This window comes from Copadichromis virginalis, linkage group LG6 (genome assembly GCF_057382275.1).
Source record: "Copadichromis virginalis isolate Kocher_CV1m ecotype Utaka linkage group LG6, C_Virginalis_male_GT1.1, whole genome shotgun sequence".
NCBI classification, from domain to species: Eukaryota; Metazoa; Chordata; class Actinopteri; order Cichliformes; family Cichlidae; genus Copadichromis; species Copadichromis virginalis.
Window position 1 is genome coordinate 36,175,140 of NC_140623.1, and position 23,702 is coordinate 36,198,841.

Here is a 23,702-nt window from a genome sequence, read left to right on the forward strand (position 1 = left end):
CATTATCAAGCAGCACCATATAGTAATGGACAGCTGGACTGAGTAAATCAGTCATAATGATAATCCAATGATAAAGAAAAGCTTAAAGAAACCAACAAAACACTAAAAACAAAAAAGGATGTCAAAACCAACATTTATTAGTTGAATACAAAAGAAAAGACAATGTAAACATTTTACAAAGTCAAAATTCACACAGTATGAACATGTTTCATTTTCAGTGGCATGTATGACACAAAAAAGAATAAAGACAAAGCTATTAAAATATTGAGTCTATATCCAGGTTAAACCACTTGGGTCATTTGTAATCTCTTAAGGCTTTGGTTATCATACTAAGATGTAATCACTTGCAGTTAAGGAATTTTGCTTTGGTGAGTTAATTTTTAAACAGTGCAATATGCTTAGTTAAACTAATAAAGCACAGCTTTATTCAATCTGCCTTAAACTGTACCCAATGAAACTTCCATATAGACATAAAATCCAAATATACAATGAAACAGAAAGCAATAGCTCTTAAGGCAACAGGGCTTATCATCTGTAACTCCAGCTCACATTTTCCTTCTGTAATAAATCTCAACCTGTGCATGCAGGTAAAGAGAGATAATTAAGAGTTTGTCACAAAATACAAAACAAAGAGTAATATTATAAAACCAATATAAATGAATCCGATTTGACAGTTAGATACAAATACACTGTTTATGTACAAATGAAATGGCACTGTAATTCCTCCTTTTGTTCTTTTAACTTGAGACACACACACACACACACACACACAGAAAAATACACCCATGAATACAAACTGAGGCTTAGTCCATTGATTTGTAATCTTCATTAGACTTCTTGAGGAGTGTGAGCAGGTCCTGTGACATGAAATATGGCCTCTCCTGTGATCCATCATTGCGCTCCAGGTCCTCCACTGCAACATGGACAAGAGAGAGTTGAAGAACAATTTTCTCACACACACCAACACAGATCTGTAATCTATCTTTCTTTTATTTATGCATCGTCTATCTGCCGCCAGTTTTATCTTACAGCCCCCTAAGGTGTACTTAAGTAAATTGCTTTGAGTATTATCTAAATAGGTGGGGGGGGGGGATCCTTTAAATACTCCTAAAAAACCCTGAATGACATGACTAAAAGGAAAAAAGGGGAAAAGGCACATTTAGGTTACAATGTATCGTTTATTTTAATGACTTTTCTCATTCCTTTCTTCATGTACCTCATCATGTATCTCTTAGTTCAAACTGTTCACAAGTAACTTCCACACAAAATTCAATAGCATGTGATTAAGGGTCACAATGTATACACGATGCCACTTCTTTTAAGGGCTCACAAGCTATAAATGGGAAACAATTGTGAAGAAAATGCTCTTAATAACAAAGAGAGAGATATTCTGATTTAAGTATCTAAAGCCCAACTGTAGATTTATTCAAGTGATAATTATTTTAAGAAGGAAGAAGAAGAGAAATTTATACAGACTGATTTTGGCATGTAAAATTTGTTGTTGTGTGCTTTAAAGGTGCTTTAAATCATTGCCAGGGATTTATTTCACATGAAAACTCACCTGCTTCAAAACACCAACCAAACTTGAAATTCTGAACTACTACGATTAAAATACAATCACCTTTAATCAAGATTGACACGCAGTGATGACGGAATGTCATCAGAAAATTTAGTGGAAAAACGACTTAGATTTTTCACAAAGTGACAAGAAAAAGGTACAAAAGCATCCAGAGACTTAAGATGTTAGTTAGCATTCAGAAGGTCATGTCAGTACCATGCAGTGCTTAAAGAGAGAGAGATTTAAGGGGAGGGACAGAGCAAGGCAGGAGGCATCAGTAAACAAACTGGGGGGTTCGTAGAGTCCGAGAGGTCACAATGGCTTCATCATGGCGACACAATCACAGCACTTACGTCAGTCCAAAATACCAAGGCAAGTAGGTGGAAAGACAATATATGGAACCCCTCTCTGCAAGGATCTCCACTTGACTGAAGCCAAAAAATACATAACAGATGTACACTACTGTATATGTACAAGTTCCATAGGGGAAAAAATCCAATATTCATACAGTATATCAAATATGTCTGTTAACATTTTGGCGTCAGCTGGTATTATTGTAAACAGTGAAAGAGATTTGATTGAGATGTGTTTGTTCTGACTGTAAACACGGTACTTAAGTGTATCTGTAGTGCATTTGTTAACAGCATTAAGACAACAAATATTAGTGACAGTAATCAGGCACAGGTTCAGCACTCACGATGTTCAACAGATCTTCACGATATAAAAACCAACACTGTTCTAAAACCAACACAAAGAGCGTTTTGTTTTTTTTCAAGCTACAGAGATGCACTGGGCTTTTGACCTGCTTCAAACCTTCAACCCTCTCCAGGTGGACATCCCTCCTATACTCACATAGCAAAGCAATCTGAAACTTTAGCTTGTTGTATGGCATACATTTAACAGGTCCATATCACAAAGGTATAGTTGCACATCTTTCATTCTTTATGCTCTATGAGATTTTCTGAGCCTCAGGTGCTTTGCAACATCTACTCCTGTGGTCCAGATGAAGGTTTTTCTTCCTTAGTCTCCTCTTTTTTCTCATTCTTTTCACCAGTCTCCTCTTTCTCTGCCTCCACAGGTGCAGCGGACACCTCCTCCACCTTTTCCTCCGTTTTCAACTCCTGCTTTTCTGACATCTCTTTCACTTCTGGTTCTTCTTTCCTTTCAGTCTCATCTTCCAGACTGATCTTTTGTTCCTCCTCTTTTGACTCGTCAGCATCTATCTTTGATTGCAAAGCCTGCTCCTCCTCATTTTCCCCCTTCAGCTTTGTCTGTTCTTTCAGCTGTATTTCTCCATCCTGCTGCTGAAGAGGTGTTTCCTCCTCCACTTTAACTTCGTCCACTTGTTTCGCAGCATCCGCCTGCTCAACACCATTGCGATCTTCCTCCACCGGCTTTGATTTGGAAAGGATATCATGCAGCTCAGGGGACATGAAGTAAGGCCTTTCAGAAGAGCCGTCATTTCTTTCCAAGTCCTCACCTTATAAGTGCATGGGTATGTTGTGTTTTTGAATGGGTTAATGGAAAATTAAGGGAAAATGAAAAGGTGAAAGAAAGGAATGTGTAGGGTTTAAAGTAAAGTGAAATTAATAGGAAAAATGAGACAAAGAGAAGAAAGGTCAGAAAACTGTTAGGAAGAAGACGAAACCAGCAGCTCACATTTAGACAGCTGTTTGTAAAAAAGGAAGAGAGGAAATGTGGATATTTGGCAAAAATTACTCACAGAAGCAGAGGAAAAGTGTGTCCACACACATAGCATACACACTGAAGAAGCCATGGGCGATGAGGTAGGATCCCACTACCACTGTCTAACAGGAGAAAGTCACACATGTCATTAAATGGCCACAGACAAACTGAAGACTAACACCAAACCTTATTAATATAATTGTGCCTACCAGTATTGGGACCCAATAGTAGTTGAGAGATGGAGCAGCCTGCTCTACAGCTTTGATTCTTCCGGAGAAGAAGAAGAAAGAGAAAATCCCTATGCAGGAAAAAGGTGAATTAGTAGATCTACACTAGAAAGGCAGATTTTTCTCTCTGCAGTTGGATCTAAAAATAAAATAAAAAAAACCTCTCTTACCAACAATGCCAACAATAAGGAGCTTCCCAAGGAACAGCAGGAAGTCGGTCACTTTATCTAAAACAGCCACCCTGTGCAGAATATGAGAGAGTGTTGAATTAAAACACGCTAAGAATAGCAAATAGTGAATAAAATATGAATATGAATGAAATCTCACCGAATAATGTTTCTCATGAGAAGGAAAAAGGCATCTCGAGCTGCGGTGCAGAAGTTTTTTCCATAGATTGCAATCTAGAGGAAAAAAATTTAAAAAGACGACCGTGAAGCGCTTTAACGGTTGAGACGGTCTGTCAGGCCGCTGTGTCCAGTTACAGGAACTCACCATGATGTACGCATTTCTGTTCAGGAACTTGATACATTTCTCCAGACACCAGAAGCAGCACTTCAAGCAGCTTAGCAGAAACTTAGCAAATTTGTTTTGAGCACCTTAGAAGCAGGAACAGTTTATGATAACATAAGAATCAAGTACTTTACATGCAAAACTTGCAGTTTGCATGTATATTTAACAGTCTGTATCAACAACGTAAATGCATATAAACACAGAGTTTAATTATAAGACAATAAACAGAGACCAAAAGGCAAATGTAACATGTTATAGCTCACCTTTTAACTTGTGATCCAGATACTCCAGAAGGACCCTGATAACTTGGACTAAAGACAGGATGAGAGAGCCAAAAGCCAGAGAGCCTGTGTGGTATCTAATCAGCACAAGGAAACAGAGGCTAGTTGTGAGCATCAGTCATTCTATCTTAGGGTAACAAAAGTTTAAACATTTTGGAGAAAACTTCCTGTCAGCGTTGTAGATATCTTACCATGTAAGCCTTTCAAGCTGCGCTAAAACAATTCTACAAATAAAAAAACTGTTATTATTAAAAATGTATTTTCTAACCTTAGGGCCCTTCCAAGAGAGGAGAAGATGGGGTAGGCAGGGATATCCTCAGGCTTCTTGAAGGCCCAGTAATATGATGCAAATGCACCCGACAGAGTGACTTGGCCCAAGGCCGTCACAAAGTTTGCACACCAAAAGAAAAGGAAGACGTTGTAGAACTGAAAGAGGATGAGGTATTTATGGTAGAGAGTCTCACCACCATAAAAAGCAAACAGGCACTCTGCATCTGGACACACAAGTGATGCATTGGAGGAGTTGAATGTCTTTGAACAAGAGAAAGAGAGAGAAGGGGCATATTGTAAGACATCTTTCGTTCTGTGATCTATGCTGCTGTGCAGGTAAACAGGTGCTTGTTTACAACCAATAACTTTGCCACCTTGCCACCTACAATATCTTTAGCAGGCTAATTTAACAGAACAGTGACATTTAGAAGCATACCTTGGGGTTACAGGTCTCTCGTGAGAATGGGCAGACAGAGGTGTTGAAAACTTTGTACACCTGCTCATTAGAGGTGGATAAGAAGCTGTTCAGACATGTCAAGGAGAAGAATGCAAAGTACATCCTTGCTTAAAAGTCATGCTATACCTGCTACCGTGATGAAAGGAGACAATTAGGTTCGGATTATCTTTGATTATCATAGACAACTGAAAGGATACACTGCAGTAATGGCCCAGTAAGCGATCACCACAGCCAGAAGGGCAAAGGTCAGCAGTGGGTAGAACAGCGATGACATAACGTGGCCAACAGCTCTGACAAAGAAAATGGTATACATTTTTTTTAAAAAACGTCATGTCAAAATTCACACAAAATTTGTTAAATGTGTCCAACACATTTTTTTTAATACATTTGTTCTAAGAGTGCAATACTGTATAGCAGGAGAGGTAAAGCTGATTTACAATGATGTTTTATTGCTAAGGAAACAAATGCAATTAATCTTTTAGCACCAGCAATGATTACAGCATTAACATATTATTGCCTAACACTTGCTGGGACAGAAATAGTTCATGCACATCTTATGAATGCATGTGCAATAGTCCACTGAGCTACATTTGGTCTTCGGGTTTGTCATACAGGAAATATCTGATTCTTAAGAAGTGACGTACTCTGCTACTTTTACCCACTGGTGGTTAATTTTGTCTGTTTTATCTCAGCTGTTTAACACTAGACAGGCGTACTCTAACATAACAGCTGGCAATTAAATTAATAAAACTCCATCTGATTTCTAGTCATGCCAGGCTAGAGACGAGATGTGCAACATTAAAGCTGCATACCATAAGATCAAAACAGCGAGGGATAATTCTCATCTGATCTACTGCTAACTTTTTTAAATATGTGAGCACATCTGGTTACTTTTTAATTTTAACCAGGAGAACAGACCAGGGAGATCCTGGTGTAAATCACATTTCACACTGACCTGCTGGCCTCTTTGATGAGGGCAATGGCAATCATTATTCTCTTCCTGAGGAAGATGAGTAGCAGGATGATAATGAACTCCACAATAGCCAGGATAATCACTGCGAACAGAACACAACAGATTAATGGGATTTGTCAACTCTTCATCCACAGACATGCTAAACAATGAAAGTGTGTCTGTGCTTACTGAAAGCCAGCCAGGTCTGCCTGATCTGCAGGTAGACAGAGAAGTCCGTTTGCAGGCCCAGGTCACGGATGGTGACATCAGCACCAGGCTCACCCTTCAAGCTGGCAAACTCCATGTAACAGTGGAAAATGCCTAAAAATGGACAAGTTAATTGGCTGACCTTTTTTTCAGTCAGAACAATCTTTAACTTTGTCAGAAGCTAAGGACTTACCATAACCAATGACTAGGATAACCAAAATAATCATGATCCAGACCATGATGCCAGCCAAGAATCGCAGCAGGACGATGAAAATCAAGCTGACGACCATGGCTATCACCAGACCGCTGGACACATATTATGGTTAATGACTTGGTGATGAAGGTGTTCTGTCTATATATTCTGGTTTTATATCCTAATTTATAAGTTATGTAGTTCTGTGATTGAACATTTAGTCTATTACTGTGATAGCAGAGAGTAGGGAGACTTACAGTAATATCCAATGCCAAGAATGAGTGTAGTCCTCAAAGATTCTCATGGCAACCTGACGAGCTTCCACAGCTATATTTGACTTCCTGTAACAAAATGAAATGAGTCTAAAAACATGACCAATTATATCCTTAAACATTTAACTGTCATATTAGAAATATTATGTTTATTAGAGAACGGATGCTTAAAAAGAACCCCATGTTGTATAGAGCCCTAAAAGTCACAAAAGATAAGAAAAGGTTACTCAAAAAGTCAGAAATGGTCATGTAAACAAACTGATCTTCTTCTTCTTCAGCTTTTTCTTTCAGCTGCTCCCTTTACAGGTCACCACAGTGGATCTGCCCCCTATCTCTTCTGTCACACTAACCCTCTTCATATCATCCTTCATTACCTCCATTAACCTTGTTTGAGGCCTCTTCCTCTTTTCCTTCAACCTAGCAGCTCTATATTTGTCATCCTTTGCCCAATGAATCCACTGTCTCCTCTGCACATGTCCACATGAACCGATCAATTACTGAAATATATCATAAGCTCTCTGCTATTTTAACACATTTTCAGAAACATTTTGTCTTTTCAGTTTACCACCATTCTGCAGCTGTCTGTAAAAACTTACTAAAACAATGAAGAGGACTGTTTTGCCTGCTACACACGGCTAAACACTAACTTCATTTAGTAGTGTTGCCCTGACATGATATGACTTCAGAGTGACTACCCATAGGTTAAAAAGGTTTAAGAGACACAAGGCTTCCTCCAAAGGTTGACTGACCTTCATCAGAGGCTACAAGGATGTTTTGGGGTTTTGTTCAGTTATTTCTTGTTATATTTCACAGGACTTTGCTTTATTTTGTTCAAGGGAATTCCTTGTGTTGCTTTTGTGCACGGACTCAGTAGTTTTGGACCTTTCTCCTAACTATTGTCTGTACTGTTTGCTATGCTGATGAATCACTACCCTATGATCTCATGCTAGGTCATTTATGATCTGAATTTTGGATTTTACACCACTTCCAGTGTTCCAGTGATGTTAGTGCTACAGTTTTAACCTTTGAATATTTAACATTTAACATTAGCTGTCCAATAACCTTTTGTTAGCTTTGGACATCTATACCGAGGAACTAATAGACTAAGATTAAGAAAACAAGCATAGCTGTCACCAGACAAAATAATTAAGTTATAAATTTATATGAAATTTATATGAAAACATATCTGACATAATATGCCACATACAATTTAGTATTGGAGCATGAAGCTATCCAGCTCTAGGAAGCTGTCAGCTGCAAGAAAACAACAGGAAGTATTACTCATCATCTTCTTGAATAACATACAGGGAGCAATGAAAACCTCTCTGCAGTGAGAGCAGGAAGGAAAACAGTAACACAAGGACCTTCTGAGGTAAACACAAATAGAGCAGAACTGAAGCACACAGAGGCTTCAGCCAGGGTCACTGCAGTGAGATGTAAAGGGAGACTGATAAGCTGATATGCCTCATGTCTAGCATGATAAGTGCCAAGGTCATTGAAAACAAGCAATCATTCACTAAACAGCAGTTGGACAGGGCTGAAAGAGTCTTACGCTTACAGCTTAAGGCTGATATTGAATTAATAAATTAATCATCAAACTAGCTAATCAAACATTAAATTTAATGAACAAAGAAGAACAAATATGAAGGAAAAGTTTCACTTGGTCAAACTCATTTCACACACTTTGTTGTTTATGTTTTATGGGTTTAAGACAACATAAAATAGCAACATGCTGCACATACATGTTGCTATACAATGAAAAACACTCACTTTGATGCCTCCAGCACATCACTGGCATTGACAGTGCCACTATTTCCGTCATCGAAAGTCGTCTCGTTGCCCACCACCACAACACCACCTTTTAATGTTGCCAAAGCAGGAAGGCACCGGCGTGTGACTGTGGAGGGAGGGGTTTTATTAGTTTCACTTTCCTGCAGAAACAAAAGTCCTTTAAAACAGTTTAACACAGAGAATCTCACTTACAGGCTTTACTGGGCATCAGCATAGCTGGGCACAAGCCATCTTTAAGGATCTCTGGCGGACTCTGATAGAAAACAGTCAATTTACTTCACATTTAGCAGAACCCCTTGAAATGTGTACAATATGAATAATCTAATTTTTCAATGCTTACCAGTCCAGTGAAGTCCACTCCTTCCTTGCAGTATTTTTTGTAGTATTCCTGGTCATCTTTATTTCCTACCTTGGCTTTTATCAATGTAAGATGCCTATTAGGACAGCTTTCCACGCATAACTGCACACATGTAACAACAAAGACATTAACATTTAACCGCGTAACTTCAACACTTTACAGTAGACTGAGAACAACTTAAAATAAAGTGAGTAATGCTTCTGACCTGTGTGGTGGGACACTGAAACTCCAGCAGCACAAGAGGGCTGGCACATTTCAGGATGTTGAAGTAGAACAGAAGTGGTTTCTTCCTGTTGTGTCACAGTGAAATGACAATGTTATTAGGTCTTCATAGACGATAAGGATGCAGTCATTGTAATATAACTCTATGGTTTCTGAAGTCTTGATTTGAAGTCCTATTTTATCCATTGTCTTTTAGGGAACTTTATTTCTTCTACAACTGTGATCACCATCTTTTGTGGTTTGGTTTTGTTTCCTGGTCACCTGTTGGATTTCGCTATCGATTAGTGTATCTACAAAAGAATACCTATTTTTTTCCTCTGTACCAGAGGAAAAACCTCATCACAATGTTGCTAAGAATAATGTTTTTTTTCTGGCCTTTTTCAACTTTTATTTGATAGACACAGTGAAGAGAGGACAGGAAAGCAGGGGCAGAGAGAGTGGGGAAGACATGCGGGTTGGACTCGAACCCGGGCTGCCCGCCCGCTCAACACTTGTCAGAAGATTCAATAAACTCTCCAGTTAGAATTAGAATAGAAAATTTGATTTGATTTCTTGTAATTATTTCATAGTTCAGGCTGAGTAACATGCAATTAAAGTACCAGTATTTCCTCCAAACAAATCCTTTGGTGTGTGTTAGTAAAACAGGCCATATCACTTGTAAAATAACTGCATTTGCTGACTGCTACAGTGGCCTGTGTTGATCAAAGTGGCCACACAAGTAACTCTGAACATTTCTTAAACTGTTGTGACCACCTGCATTCATCATAAATAAATGTAAGCACTAAATAAAGAGTATGAGATTAAAGCAATTATTTTTATTGTTGTTATTATAGTATTATCATACTTAAGATCATCCAATTATAGAAGGTTTCCAAGAACACAAATGCTCTTTTACACTGTAACTTACTCCAGAGGTGTTCCAGCTTGTCCGCAGAACTGACCTCTGCTGTCTGTGGGATAAATGACTTTCCTGGGGTCCCCTTGAGACCAGGCTGCAAAGAGAACATCAGGAAGTAAAGAAATAAAATACCATCTTAAATTCCTCATGAGCACGCTCCTTTTATTTAATGCTTAAATAAAATAAACATCTTCTAATACATTTAGAAATTCAGATATATGAACATTTCTGAATTAAAGTCTGAGTTTAAAAAAGCTCCTGGTCTTAAATTAGACAACAGCCTCATGAAGGAGTTAAAAAGAAAGACTGAGAAAGTAGACCCACACAGTATTGTGACTTTAATGTGTAAACACCTTCCAGCTTTGACAGCATACACAGAGTGTGGGACAGACTGGCGTGATCCTCAGTGTAACCCATAACATAAAAATAAAACATGTTGCGTAACGCTTATCTATTTCAGCTAACTTTGGCTTCAGCTATATTTCCTTCCCACTGGGTGGTGTCTGAGACATTTCCTGGTTTTTCTAAGCTGCAATCTATTTATAAAGTCACTAATAAATTGCTAGATAAGTCCTGTGAGGTTGGGAATATGTGTTATAATTTAACAGTAAATGTACATTGTATGTTTTGCTTGAAAACCGATGGCCACTTATGTTGCTTTTCAAAGGTATTGGTTGTAGTGGGGGCTTGTGGTTGGGTGGAGGGAATGTAGCCGATGTGCAAGACTTCAAGTCGCAGATAATGCAAATAATTACTTTGTAAACAGATGTTGTAGTACGTGCAGTAATCAGTGTGCATGATGCACAATAAACAGGCAGGTGTTTTGACCTAAATAACTTTGCCAATGGTTGAATTTTCACAAATGTTTCCAAAATGCAAGTAGCTGGGAGCTGTTATTGGTAGTGTTACCTCTGTGGTGCCTAATGATGAGAAAACCTTTGGAAAAATCACTCTCACTTGTTTATTCTGGCTTCGAGCTCATAAGTAGCTTTCTGTCTCATCAAACCTCACAATGGAGGAGAGCTGCACAGAGATGTTGAACAGGATGTTTTACTTCCTTCTTTGAGGCAGTAGAATTACAACCAGTCAGAAACTATTTTATTTATAACTTGGCTTATGTAGACTGGCTACTGTAAAAACAGGCATTTTCACACGACTTGGACTACATGTTAATAAAGTTCATCTCACTCCACCCAAGGTAGTGCCTCACTTCCCACTTCTGATTAATAATATTAGACACCACCCATGCACAAATTTTGTATGGTAAAAAAACATAACAACCTAAATATAAATAATGCTCAGAACACACTATAGTGATGAGAGATCAGTCTTACCAATGATACCCACAGCAAAGTACCCCAGCAAGGCTAAGATGAAGAGTATACAGCAGAGGATATCTGTGCAGCCCCTGAGGAAAGAAAAGAGGAAGGGAAAGCAGGTGCAACATGTTGCCATTAAAGTCTGCTATATACAGCCGACAGCAAAAGATCACCAGTAATCAAAGCAGACGTCTCACCTGTTGTGGATCGGCCCTTTGAAGTTTGGATCAAACTTTCTGGACTCCCCTGTGGACGAAAACAGAACAACAGGTTTAGTAATGCCTGTTATTAGAAATTAGACTTCAAACAATGGCTTTCAGTCTGTTGATACTTGACAAAGGCTGCGGTGAATTGATCCCAAAATTAAACCTGGGGAAATGAAACCCGAGGTTTCCTTAATTTGTTCTCATTTCAGAGATATTTTTTGATTAATGGTCGTCTTTTAAAATGTAAACCACAACCACAGCTGAGAGCGGCCAGAGACAGAGGTGATATTGCCATCCTGAAATATGACAAATTAATTGTTAAACCGAGGTCACAGAACGCCGGAATTAATATTTAGACTTCAGCAATGTTGCCATTTGTAGCTGTTGAGATCGATCGGTCTGCAAATGTTGGATCCTATACTTATTCCCGGATTCTCCGGTAAAGATTTTTCAGTGGCTCATGTCAATATTTGTAGCCTTAAATATAAGGTTCAGGAAATTCAGTCACTGTTGTCAACAAATACGATAAGTGTGCTGGCTATTTCCGAGACACATTTAGATGCTGCCTTTGAGAATAATAAATTTGAAATAAACGGTTATAAGTTGTATAGGAAGGACAGAAACAGATTTGGAGGGGGCGTAGCCCTATACATTAATGATAATATGGCAAGCAAACTACGTATGGACTTAATGTTTAACGACCTGGAAATTGTGTGAGTTCAGTTACACCCGCTCTATGGCAGGCCTGTATTAGCAGGTTGCTGCTATAGACCCCCAAGTAGTAATATGTTGTATGTAAAACGAATTTGTAAAATGCTGGAAAGAGTAACTGAGGAAAACGAAGACATGTTCTTATTAGGAGACTTTAATATAAATTGGTCAGCTCCTTCTTGTCCTTTAAGGAAAAAGATAAGTTCATCAGCGTCGGCCTGTTGCCTGTCTCAGATGATCACCATTCCCACCCGGGTCACGGTCAACGCAGGAGGTCATAGGTCATCATATATATACTGATCATATTGATCATATATATACAAATGTTCCTGAGCATTGCTCTAATATTGTTTCTATTCCAGTTGGTTATAGTGACCATAATCTTGTAGGTTTGACCAAGAAAACGAAACCACTGAAAACTGCACAAAAGATTATTTTTCATAGATCATATAAAAATTTTAATGCAGATAAGTATATTAATGACGTAAAAGAAATTCACTGGACTGACATCTGCCTCGAGAGTGACCCTGATATGGCATTATCTATGTTTATTGAAAACTTTTGCTACCTGGCTGACAAACATGCCCCCTTAAAAAGATTTACTGTTAAAAAGAACTACGCACCTTGGTTAGATAATGAACTTAAGGTTGCAATGTCAGAAAGGGATATAGCAAAAGCAAAAGCACATAAGTCTGTCAGTCCACAAGAGTGGGCAAGATATCGCGAGTTAAGAAATCAAGTAACTAAATTGAATAGGCGCAAGAAGAAAGAATATTATCAACTTAAGCTCAAGGAGGCCAATAAGGACAGCAAAAAGGTGTGGAAAGTTTTAAATAATATAATGGGTAGAGATCTTGCTCCGGTGATGTCTCACATCTACACGGGTGGTACATTTATAAGTAAAGCTAAGGACATAGCTAATTATTTTGTGAATTATTACAGCAATAAAATAACAAATTTAAAATCTAATATGAGCAGAGGTGATCCCACCTTATCACGTCGTCTTATACAGGATGTTATCATGAATAATAAGCAATGCCAATTTAAGTTTGAGGCAGTGAATGTAGAGATGGTAGAGCGCTTATTGATATGACTTCCTGACGATACATCCTCCGGCTCTGATAACATAGACAGTAAACTGCTCAAAGTTGCAGCCAAGTTCGTGTCCCTTCCTATATGTCACATATTTAATAGATCTTTGGCATACAGCTTATTTCCATTGCAGTGGAAAGAATCGAAAATAATTCCCATTCCTAAAAACAAGAATGACGTTTTTAATGGTGTCAATAGCAGACCTATTAGTCTACTCCCCGTTCTAAGTAAAATTATGGAGAGGATTGTCTATGAACAAATTCAACATTACCTAACAGAAAATCAGTTACTCACTCAGTTTCAACATGCCTACAAACCTGGTTATTCCACCAGTTCAGCTCTCATTCACATGACAGATAACTGGTACAAATATCTAGATAATGGGAATTTGGCCGGGGTGGTATTTTTGGATTTTAGTGCTGCATTTGATTTGATAAATCATGATCTTTTGATAGATAAACTAAAATGTTATGGATTTTCACCAGCTGCTTTGTGCTGGATGGAAAGTTATTTGTCTGGAAGAAGGCAAAAGGTTTATTATAATGGTTATTTCTCGGAGGGCTGTTATATGAACTGTGGTCTACCCCAAGGCAGCTGCCTCGGTCCACTTCTCTACTCAGTCTTTACAAATGATTTGCCGTATGTCCTGGATAAATCTCATCTTGTAATGTATGCTGATGATTGCACCATGTTTTATTCAGCCAGTAGCCACTCTGAATTGACAAGCGTATTACAACTAGATTTGCTGAACGTGTTTGGTTGGATAAGTAAAAACAACATGATTTTAAACGTGTCGAAATCCAAAGCCATGTTAACAGGAAGTAGAGTGCGCTTAGTCAACAGCCCACAACTAAATCTTTCCATAGCTGGATCAGTATTAGAACAGGTCACCCAGATTAAATTATTTGTGTTACCATAAACCACCACCTTTCATGGTCTCAGCACATCAACTCTGTTATTAAGAAAATGGGACAGGGCATAGCTATAGCTAGGAAATGCTCTTTTTATATCACTTCTTCAATTATGAAAGATGTCATTAATGCACTAGTATTATCTCATCTAGAGTACTGCTCAATCATTTGGTCAGCAGCTAATAAGACAGATCTGAACAGACTTCAGTTAGTCCAAACTAGGGCGGCCAGATTAGTGTTAAGGTGTTCATATTATACAAGTATTGATAAAATGCACGATAAACTTTCTTGGCTTTCTGTACAAGCTAAATTATACTATGGCTTACTTGTATTTTTAAAGAAAGCAATACTGGTAAACACACCACACTTTTTTTATGCTCAGTTGCAGTATCCAGATGAAATACATAACCATGCCACACGATTTTCAACTAACCACAATTTAGTAACTCCTCGAGTTAAAAGTAACTTTTTGAAAAACTCTGTTATATTTAGAGCATCTTTTCAGTGGAATAAGTTGCCTTATGCAATTAGAGAATTGGCTTCTATTCATAATTTTAAAAATCACCTAAAAGCCTATTTAGGCAGTTTTTAATTTATTTGTAAAAATTGTAGAGGGTAATGTCACTTGTAATGGAAATTGCGTATTTTGTTTGAGTGTTTTGTTTTTTGGGTTTTTTTTTGGTTTTTTTATATAATTTTTAATATTCACATGTTTACATTTTCAGAATTGTAAAACCTTATTGTGGATGTAAAAGCCAAATTATGTGGACAATTTGCATCCAACTCATTGTGTAACATTTTATTTGGTGGTATTTGATGGTTTGGGCCCCAGGAAGACTAGCAACCACTGTTGTGGAAGCTAATGGGGTTCCTTATAAATAAACAAATAAACATATGCTGAAAGAAGTGGAGCACAGTGGGGCAGTGGTTAACTCTGTTCCCTCACAGCAAAAAAAAAAAAAAAGATCCTGCTTTCAAAGCTGGCGGCCTGGGGCTTTTCTGTGTGGAGTTCATGTTCTCCCTGTGTTTGAACTGATTTTCTCGGGGTACCTTGGCTTTCTCCCACAGTCCAAATCACATGTTTGTGGTTCGGTTAACTGGTGATTCTAAAGTTGGTGTAGGTGTAAATGTGAGTGTGAATGGCTGTTTGTCTTTCTGTGTTATCCCTGCACTGGACTGGTGACCTGATGGATGAATGGACAACAGTCAGGTCGGCTCTGACACTGACCGGTCAGCTATCTGAGACAGACACATGTCGAAAGATCTGGGAGATACAGCTCAATATAAATTCACAGTATAACAGTGTACTTGTACAACATTACGTTTATGGGATACACTGTCTATATTAATCATACAATTTTAACAACTTTTAAGGGCATGGTTATTTTTTTAATTTAAATTTTCTTGGAATTTATTTTGATAAGGGGCAGAACAACTACACCAAACATGTATTAAAAGTTAACAACACAGGTATACAATTACATTGTTGGGCTTTGCTTTTGGATTGTGAATAAAGTATATAAGATACATTTTTGTATTACAGAAAAATAATATATAATTTACAGCTATTTTGAGAGTCCATAATGATTTTTCATAAATATTTTATGGTCTTCACCAAGACTCCCGTCTTTCCATTTGCCTCCCATTCCCTGTGTTTCTTGTCCCCTGTGTACGTCTCTGTGTTTGTGAGTTTGCCTCGCCCATGTGGGTGAGGCACCTCAACAACTTGCACATTTGCATCCCATCATTCATCGGCCTCTTCAGCTACCCAGGAGTTTCACTCAGATTTCTATGCCATAATGTTTGGCAGCAGAAAATCTTTGGCCCGCTTAGATGTGTTTAGTTCTGTCAATGTGATTTTTAAATGGGACCTAATATAATTTCCCCTTTTTTTCTGTAAAATAGTACATACTGCATTACTACTACTTTATTAATAGGTAAGGGAGCTTGTTTCTTCGAAAGGAAAAACAAAGGGTATGCCTCAAGACTAAGATAAAAAATTATAAATAAACATTATTTGAAGCAATGAATCATGCAAAGCTACTCTAATAAAGTGCATAACATAGGCAGCTGGGAATATGTCAAGATTTATCCTCCTTTCTTGGCTTATTAGTTTAACAGCTCACATGCCTCCTTCTTCTGCAAAACTCCATCCTAACCTTCAACAGCCAGCCTGAGTCACAGGTCATTATTTTTCACATTTAACAATTGACCCCTTTTAACCTTCATTGCTGTGTCTTGTCTTCATATTTCATTTTTGCTGAAAGCATAGAATTAAAAACTCCCGGTGAAGCAAAAATGTTGGACAGTGTTGTTTCTCAGTAATTTGTATCTGCTGCATCTAATGTTTAAAATAATACCAGATTGATTATATGGGTCTTGGACTGCTGACTGGAAAATAAGCAACCTGATTGCTCTGACAGCTTTGGCATCAAATATGCAAAAAATCAGGAAAGGGCCTTTTTTTTTTTTTTTTTTTAAATATAGCACTATCTATGACTGACATAGCATATGTCATAATTGTAATGAAAAAAGTTTCCTCTTTTATGTAACACGTCTGTCTAAGTGTTCAGTAAAGCTGCTCAACACTTTTTTGGGCTTATGGTAAAAACACTTTATGACAGGCCCGCCCTTTCAATAATGGAGTCATGTTGCACATCCTCCCTCTTTGTCTCTCACCACATTTCCTGTCTGTATCTGTGGTGTCTACTATGGAAATGCAAAAGAAGAAAGAAAAGAAAGAACCAAAAACAAAAGAGAGAAAAAGAGAAAGACGTAAGCTGCTTTACATATGCAGCTTTTGGTACATTTTTACACGAAAATAAATAAGTGAAATAAATAAATGAAATTTGGATAATAAGAAAAAATTAGGCATTCAAAATATAGCTGTCACTGCCTCTGTGTTTAAACCAAAGTGAAACTAGCTACGAAATAATAGTCACTACATTTACTACACATTTACAGGTAGGCTGCAGGCCAAAGTGTTGCAGAAAATGCTTTTATCTGGAATGTATATATGTGTACAAGGGAGTATTTCATTAGAGTGACTTCATGTAGTGACTTCTACAGAACAAAAGGATTCTTCTGCCTGACCGTCATGCCTAGCAACCCACAAAATGGCTCCCCGGTGACAGTGGGAGCCCCCTGTGGACATCGCCAGCCACCATGGAAACACCTCATACTCAACGGGGGAGAGAAGCATAAACCAAACCCACGTTGGTTACAGTGAAACGAAGCCAAAAGTGCAAGCCAACGTTTTTGAGAATCAGTGAGAAAAGACTTCTCACTAATAAACACAAGCTACATCCTGTTAAAATATGAACTGATGTCAGACTCTGTGATGTGTCACACATGACCTATTACTGTCAGCGTCAACCTGGCCTACTACTTTCTCCTAAAATCTATAGTTGAGCAGTTTTTAACATTTTTTTAAAAACAGATACTTTTATTAAAGGATCTATAGCACAAACAATGGGCCGAGCACTAGAGCCAGCCCCAGCTGTTTCTTCTAACTGCATTACACTTACCGAGGAAACAATACACTCTCCCTTGCACACACGCACACATATAGAACTTAAACACACGTGCTCTCCTCACACAATGGAGGAACGACCAAAAAGCGTCACGTTGTCTGAGACAAACTATGCTTATTAGCAGTGAAGCAGCACATTAGCCATCACAATTAGAGGACTGTGAGCCATTACTCAACTATCTCACAAGTCTATCAAAAAGACGTTCAGTCACAGTTATGTAAGAAATGCAGGCTTGCGAATTACCTTTTCCATCATATTTTGTCATTCCGGTGCTGTTTTGCTCTCAGTTTGTGTCACGGATGGTTTTACAGATACGTCTCAGTGTTCTGTGTTCTGTTGTTGTTTCTTTAAAGGTCCTTCCTGTATAACAGTGCTTGCGTGTCCTCTAGCTTCTTACTCTTCACTTCCTTATTTTAGATTTCAAAGCTCTGCCTTCACCTCCAATTCCCTCTTTTACTCTGTGGGTTTCCTCCTTGCAAAAGCTGCGTCAGCCCAATTGCAGCAAAGAAGTATCGATGGAAAAATTGAGACAGGATATCGAAATAAACAGAGACTTGTGGCACCTGATAACTGCCAAAGCTGCCAAAAACATGAACTAAAAACTAAAATGTGCCAGTTTTATACATCTTGCTGCAGAGAGTGTTTGCTTCAGTTGTGGGTGCTTGTTCTCACATCAAAACAGTCTTTAACCCCAACACATAATGGTTATTTCAGACTTCAGCTCAGTTCACTGAATCAACAAGATAAGCTGTGTTTTACAGAGTGTGCCTGCATGTGCTGCAGCTGCACTGCCACCTGTAAAAAAAAAATTCTCACCCCTGAGCTACTGTGTCGTTTGTTCTTAAAATTTTAGCCGACTTGCCCTCTTTCTGTTTCCTCGGCGTCCTGTTTTGTTTTATCAGCTTGTTACCTCATTCTGAGTGCACCCACCTCTCAGTGGTTTCAAACGGAACAATGAACAAAGCCATCATAACCACAGTCATCCAATGGCAAATGTTGATGCATTGCGCATGTCTGACATATACACAGCAATGAGCTGATAAGCACATCAGAGATAACGCCATCCCACTCTGGTGGCACATGACCACCTCTGCTGGCATGTGACAGATTACAGTGGAAAAACATTCTCAGTGCAACATTATGAAAACAGTTTCAGAATCACATAATGAAACAATGTTTCATCTCAGACCTCAAATACACACTCAGTGTTGGATTGTAACAGTGTGGGAACATTTTATGAACTGAAACGTGACAACATTCTTTAAACACTCTCAGAATGGTGCAGTTAGAACATAAAGTCTTAGCTAAACTATTAATTTCACAGGAAGTTTATCTGAAATTTAAAAAAACCCTAAAACATTCTCAGTACATTTGATTACATTTTTTTCTTCATAAATAGCTATATAATGGTAAAATACACTAATAAAATAAAATAATAAAATAAAATAATGGTAAAACTTAAAAAAAAAAAAAAACAAAAAAAAAAAAACCACTAGTTGAGTTCCTGGGGTTACAGGTTAATGAATCAACCTAACCACCGGTGGTGCAACGTGTGCAACGTGTGAACACTTGTGGTTGTTCCAAAGCAAAGAGGTTCTCAGTTCAAAGCCGATGGCCGGATGGAGTTTTAGTGCATTGAATTTACACATTCTGAGACTCGGGCACAGCTTCCCATGTGATCATGTGCTGGGTCACTTTAAACATGTTTGCTGTTTTGTTTTGTGTCTAACTTACTTTTAGTCTAGTCTTAACTTGAGACTTGAAATATCTCAGTCTTTTAAAAATGAGAGGAAACTTGACAAAAAGAGGATGAAAAGAAACAGACAAACAAAGTGGCAGGCTTAAAAAGCATCTACAGCAGATGCACACTATCTGAAGGTCATGTCTTTAAGAATTAGCCAAAAATCGAGTAAAGACCTGACACAAAACCCGAGAGATGTATCTGCCCCTGAGCTATTTTAAGTAATTACAAGAATGCAGGTATAAGAGAGTTCAGAGTGCGCTGAAGAATAAAGGCCATCATGTCAAATATTAACTTTCAAACCCATGAGAATAGTGCAAGTTCTGTTTTTGCCTTACATACTGTATCCCTATGAATGTTTGCAGATGTTTTGATAATTTGCTACACCCATTTCTCATTTTTCTAGCAAAATATAAACAAATGAAGGGTGACTTTAGCCTTGGGCACAATATTGTATCTTGGCCTCTTCTGCAAATAGACATGACCACAAAAATCAGCCTTGTTCTTATGAATCAAGCATTTTAACCTGTATTAGCACTGACGTACATCGATTTTTTTTTAAGAACAGTAGTAGTAGATTCGCTTTTTCTCTTCAAACAAAATGAGTAGGGGCCACTGGGGACATAATTTTGAATGATCTACACATATGTAGCACCTTTTGAACCTTTATTAGGATCTACAACCCACTTTACAGTGTGTTTCTCATTCATAAATTTACCAATGATAGCAGAGCCGCTAAGCCATAGCACCTGAATGGAACAGAGCTCAAACTACCAAACTGTTATAAAGCTATTGGTGTAAGAATATTTATTCTGGGCAAGAATACTGTAAAAGAAGAGTTGCAATAAATAAATAAATAACAGAGTGCTTAGATATTTCTTCTCCAGCATTTATTATTGTTGCTTTTTAGTTTTACCCCACACAGTCTGCCATCACTACTAAGTTTCCTCTGTCTCTCTTCTGAAGATAAACATTAAGAGATTCTCCCTTCAGCCTTTCATTTGTAGGGCCATCTGTGAATGTGAGACACAGCTCCATTAGAGCTGGAGGAACAGGCGGCTCTTTGCCTGTTTTGTCCATAAAACAATCTCTGATTGTGCTGAAAAGCATGCGAGCAGATTTGTTCTTCTTGTTGTTGTGTTCAGGCTGCCAAATATCGTGTAAGTCGTCTTGTTCGTTTATGTAATTGGCAAAATGTTCACTGATGTCAGTCTGCCACCTTAAACACATTTTTTAAAAGGTTAAAAATACATACATATATTTTTTTCACTTTGGTAACCGGATGTCCTCAGGTACTTCATTACACAGAACCTAGGCTGTGAAAATGTATAAGGCCCTTCAGATCTCAGGTTCAGGTCAGTAACGGGTTAAAAGTATCTGCCAATGATCCAGCCTTTAGTTGTATAGTACTGTGTGTGACTCTGCGTGTATTTGTTTGTGTGCGTGTATGTGTGCGTGTTTAAGGGAGAGATGATGTCATGACTGATGATGTGCTAATGGGCCCAAAGGGGTTATCAGATGAACCTTTCCCTGCCTACCTTAATGGGATAGTGGCTACTGTGGTTGTGCATGATTGTATGTACACTCACAGACTGCATACACAAGGAGACATTCTGAATATATCTCGTCACAAGAGTGCTTATCCCTGAATTTTTTATCTTTATATTCCAGGCACGCAGATTCATTGAACATCATTACAATACAGGACAGAAGCCACTCTGTGTAAAACTGTTCCTGTACTGTGCCAAGCAGCTGTAACTGCTTCAAATACTCCTCCTGAAGCCACTAATGAGGTCAGTGGAACAAGGAAACATACTAAAGTCTTTTTAAAGGAGATACATAAATCTGTCATCCACTGGCTTTGATCACTGTCTCTTGTTACTCCTCAGAGTCGCTACTTTTCACATCAAGAAAAAGCAGATTTTCTAAAACCAACTAAATCAATGATCATCAAAAATGACGAATATCGTCAGCGGCATCTCTGTCTGTGTACAGAGCTGTATGTGTGTGTGTGTGTGTGTGTTTGTGTTTATTTCCCAGCTTGATATTGACTGAAAATCACTTTCCTAAATCTGTTGAGTGGGTAGTACAGACAAGGCTGAACACAGGCGAGGCAGAGCGGGTTGTGGCCTGCCTGCAAGCACGCACACTTTCGTAGACATGGAGGAAATGTGGCAATAGTAGTAAGAAGCCAGTGACTGCTTACAGTTTAAACTGAAACTCCAAATAAAAACTCATGTTTAAGGAGCTGAAATGTGTATTGTACATTGGTGTCGTATAAACCTTTATCTTGAGTTTAAAGGGCTTATGGTCTTTGACCCTTGAGTCATGGGAGAGGGCAGTTGAGGAAAACAGATCACTGTATAGCAACAGGAAAACCACAAGGAAATTGCCCACTATGGGAGTTGACTGGAGAAGATGTGGATTTAACATTTCAATTTGCATTGTGAAATAAGGAATAGCTCAATAGTAAGGCAGTATTAGGGCAGTTTTCCCAATGCATGAGGATTGTGGTTTGGTTTTTAGCCTTCTAAGAACAACCTTTCATGTAATAATGTAGACATGGAGTATTAAAGAAAGAATAACAGTGGTTACAAAAACTTCATGACTCAACAGTCCATATGAATAACAACCCTGCCCAGACCACGCCAGGCTGCTGTGGGCTGCTAACTTGGTGGTGGTGGAAAAAATGCATGTGTGGCACATAATAATCTGCAATGAGTCATACGTTTGACTGACATAGAAGATTATTTTTCCACACTAAGTGTACGAAAATGTAATAAATAGACAAAAGCTGTGAACATCTGTGAAATGTATGTGTTTGCAAAAGGCTGTGTGCATCTGTGGATGAAGCAGCCATATGTCAATCTACAAAATACCAAATGGTTATGGAGCCCAAGAGACAGCATATGTGCTCTCCTTCTCCACTCTGCTCTGTTTCTGTGTGTTCCTGCAGTACAGAATCGCCTCCATATAAAGCCTAATAGGGAAAAACCCGGCAACCTAGTTCTGTTTATTACCCCTAATTAACCGAAAGAGCAATAATTAACTACCTTTAGTTTTTGTTCGATTATTATTTTTTTTTTTTTAGCTATATTTAGTTTGTTATACAGGCTGTAATTTAATGACAAATAAACGACTCGTTTAGAGTACGCATTCTACACCCGCTGTGCAATGCAAACTGAATAATTAAATGCAACTTAAAGGGCGTTTTCTCAGAGTTTAAAGATAAATCGGGAAAAAAAAAATAGTCCGGTTGCTGAAGATGTGGATATCTCCAGATCTGCATGACACTCATGAGGTCCACACCCATCCATCCATTGCAGTCATTGTTTCCATTTCTTCCCCCGTTTAAAGAAAAAAGAAAGAAAGATCGAAGAGAAAGCCGTAAAACAAACTGTTCTTACCGTATTTGGGGTCCGGGTTTTTCTCCTCCATCTCCATTCTCACGCACTGCTGCTTGCTGCTGATCAGACCTAACCCAGGACAGTTTCCATGGAAATGTCGAGGCAAAAAAACATCAATAACAGTGACCGACTGCAACAGCCACACAGCAGACTGAAGACGGAGACCACCCCAAGCCAAATTGGAGCAAAGCGCATTCCAGTCTAACGGAAAGGAGAGCCAGCCAATGAGAGACCGGGGCCTGCTGACCGACAGCTGCTGCAGCCACTCAGGATTACCCTGACGAGGACAAAGGCTGTGCAATGGAATGTGTAGAATTTAAAGACCAAATGTGCTTTTAAAGAACATAACGCATTCAGAAAGATTATTGCATAATACGGTAATTATTTTAAGTTATTTATTTTGTCTAAACATCATTACGTCGTTTGCTGAGAATCGAAGAGAACTACTTCCCAAAGAAGACGCATACAAAGAGCACGGTGATGAAAAATACATTTTTGTCAAATTTACCTCAAATTAATGAAACTTTCCGCCCCATAAAAATGAAATTTTATTGGCAATCTTCTCTTCAAAAGAAAAAGTATCAACTGGGATTCTGCCACCGAGAGAAAATCCAAATTTGTCAATACAGTCCCCTCAGTCTCTGTGTTTACAAGTAAACGTGGCTTAAATGTGCAAATCTCTGAGGCTCTATGAAGAGAAAATTCTCTTTAACCTATGTATTTTGTATCATTGCTAGTAAGTGATTCTTCTTCCACCAGCACAGTCGTGTAGTCTGAGAAATGATGTTTTACTAAGAAATAAGTAAGATAATTATTACCATTTACTGACTCATAACATGGGAGACTCAAGCTTATAGAAAGGTGGAGTAGGAAACTCATGCATACCAAGAAGATACTATG

At 38.3% G+C, this 23,702-nt stretch overlaps 1 protein-coding gene across 3 annotated transcripts; it reads right to left on the reverse strand.

The window, feature by feature from the left end:
- Positions 1-114: 114 nt before the first annotated feature.
- Positions 115-22,988, reverse strand: LOC146708372 (choline transporter-like protein 2). Of its 3 annotated transcripts, none has more exons than XM_085460231.1 (22): positions 22,803-22,987; positions 11,399-11,447; positions 11,217-11,290; positions 9,892-9,976; positions 8,968-9,052; positions 8,745-8,864; positions 8,597-8,657; positions 8,384-8,510; positions 6,599-6,682; positions 6,342-6,454; positions 6,131-6,262; positions 5,945-6,044; positions 5,187-5,279; positions 4,969-5,053; positions 4,531-4,793; positions 4,245-4,339; positions 3,964-4,067; positions 3,799-3,872; positions 3,642-3,712; positions 3,454-3,542; positions 3,282-3,366; positions 115-913 (listed from the first exon to the last, which is right to left on the reverse strand). In XM_085460231.1, exons 1-22 carry the CDS (start codon positions 22,837-22,839, stop codon positions 804-806), a joined length of 2,136 nt encoding a protein of 711 aa, XP_085316357.1. In that variant the 5' UTR covers positions 22,840-22,987; the 3' UTR covers positions 115-803. The 3 variants fall into 3 exon arrangements, with proteins under 3 accessions (XP_085316357.1, XP_085316355.1, XP_085316356.1); XM_085460229.1 differs by lacking the exon at positions 115-913 and adding an exon at positions 1,159-3,038 and having other exon boundaries at positions 22,803-22,988; XM_085460230.1 differs by lacking the exons at positions 115-913; positions 22,803-22,987 and adding exons at positions 1,159-3,038; positions 17,898-18,106.
- Positions 22,989-23,702: the final 714 nt, after the last annotated feature.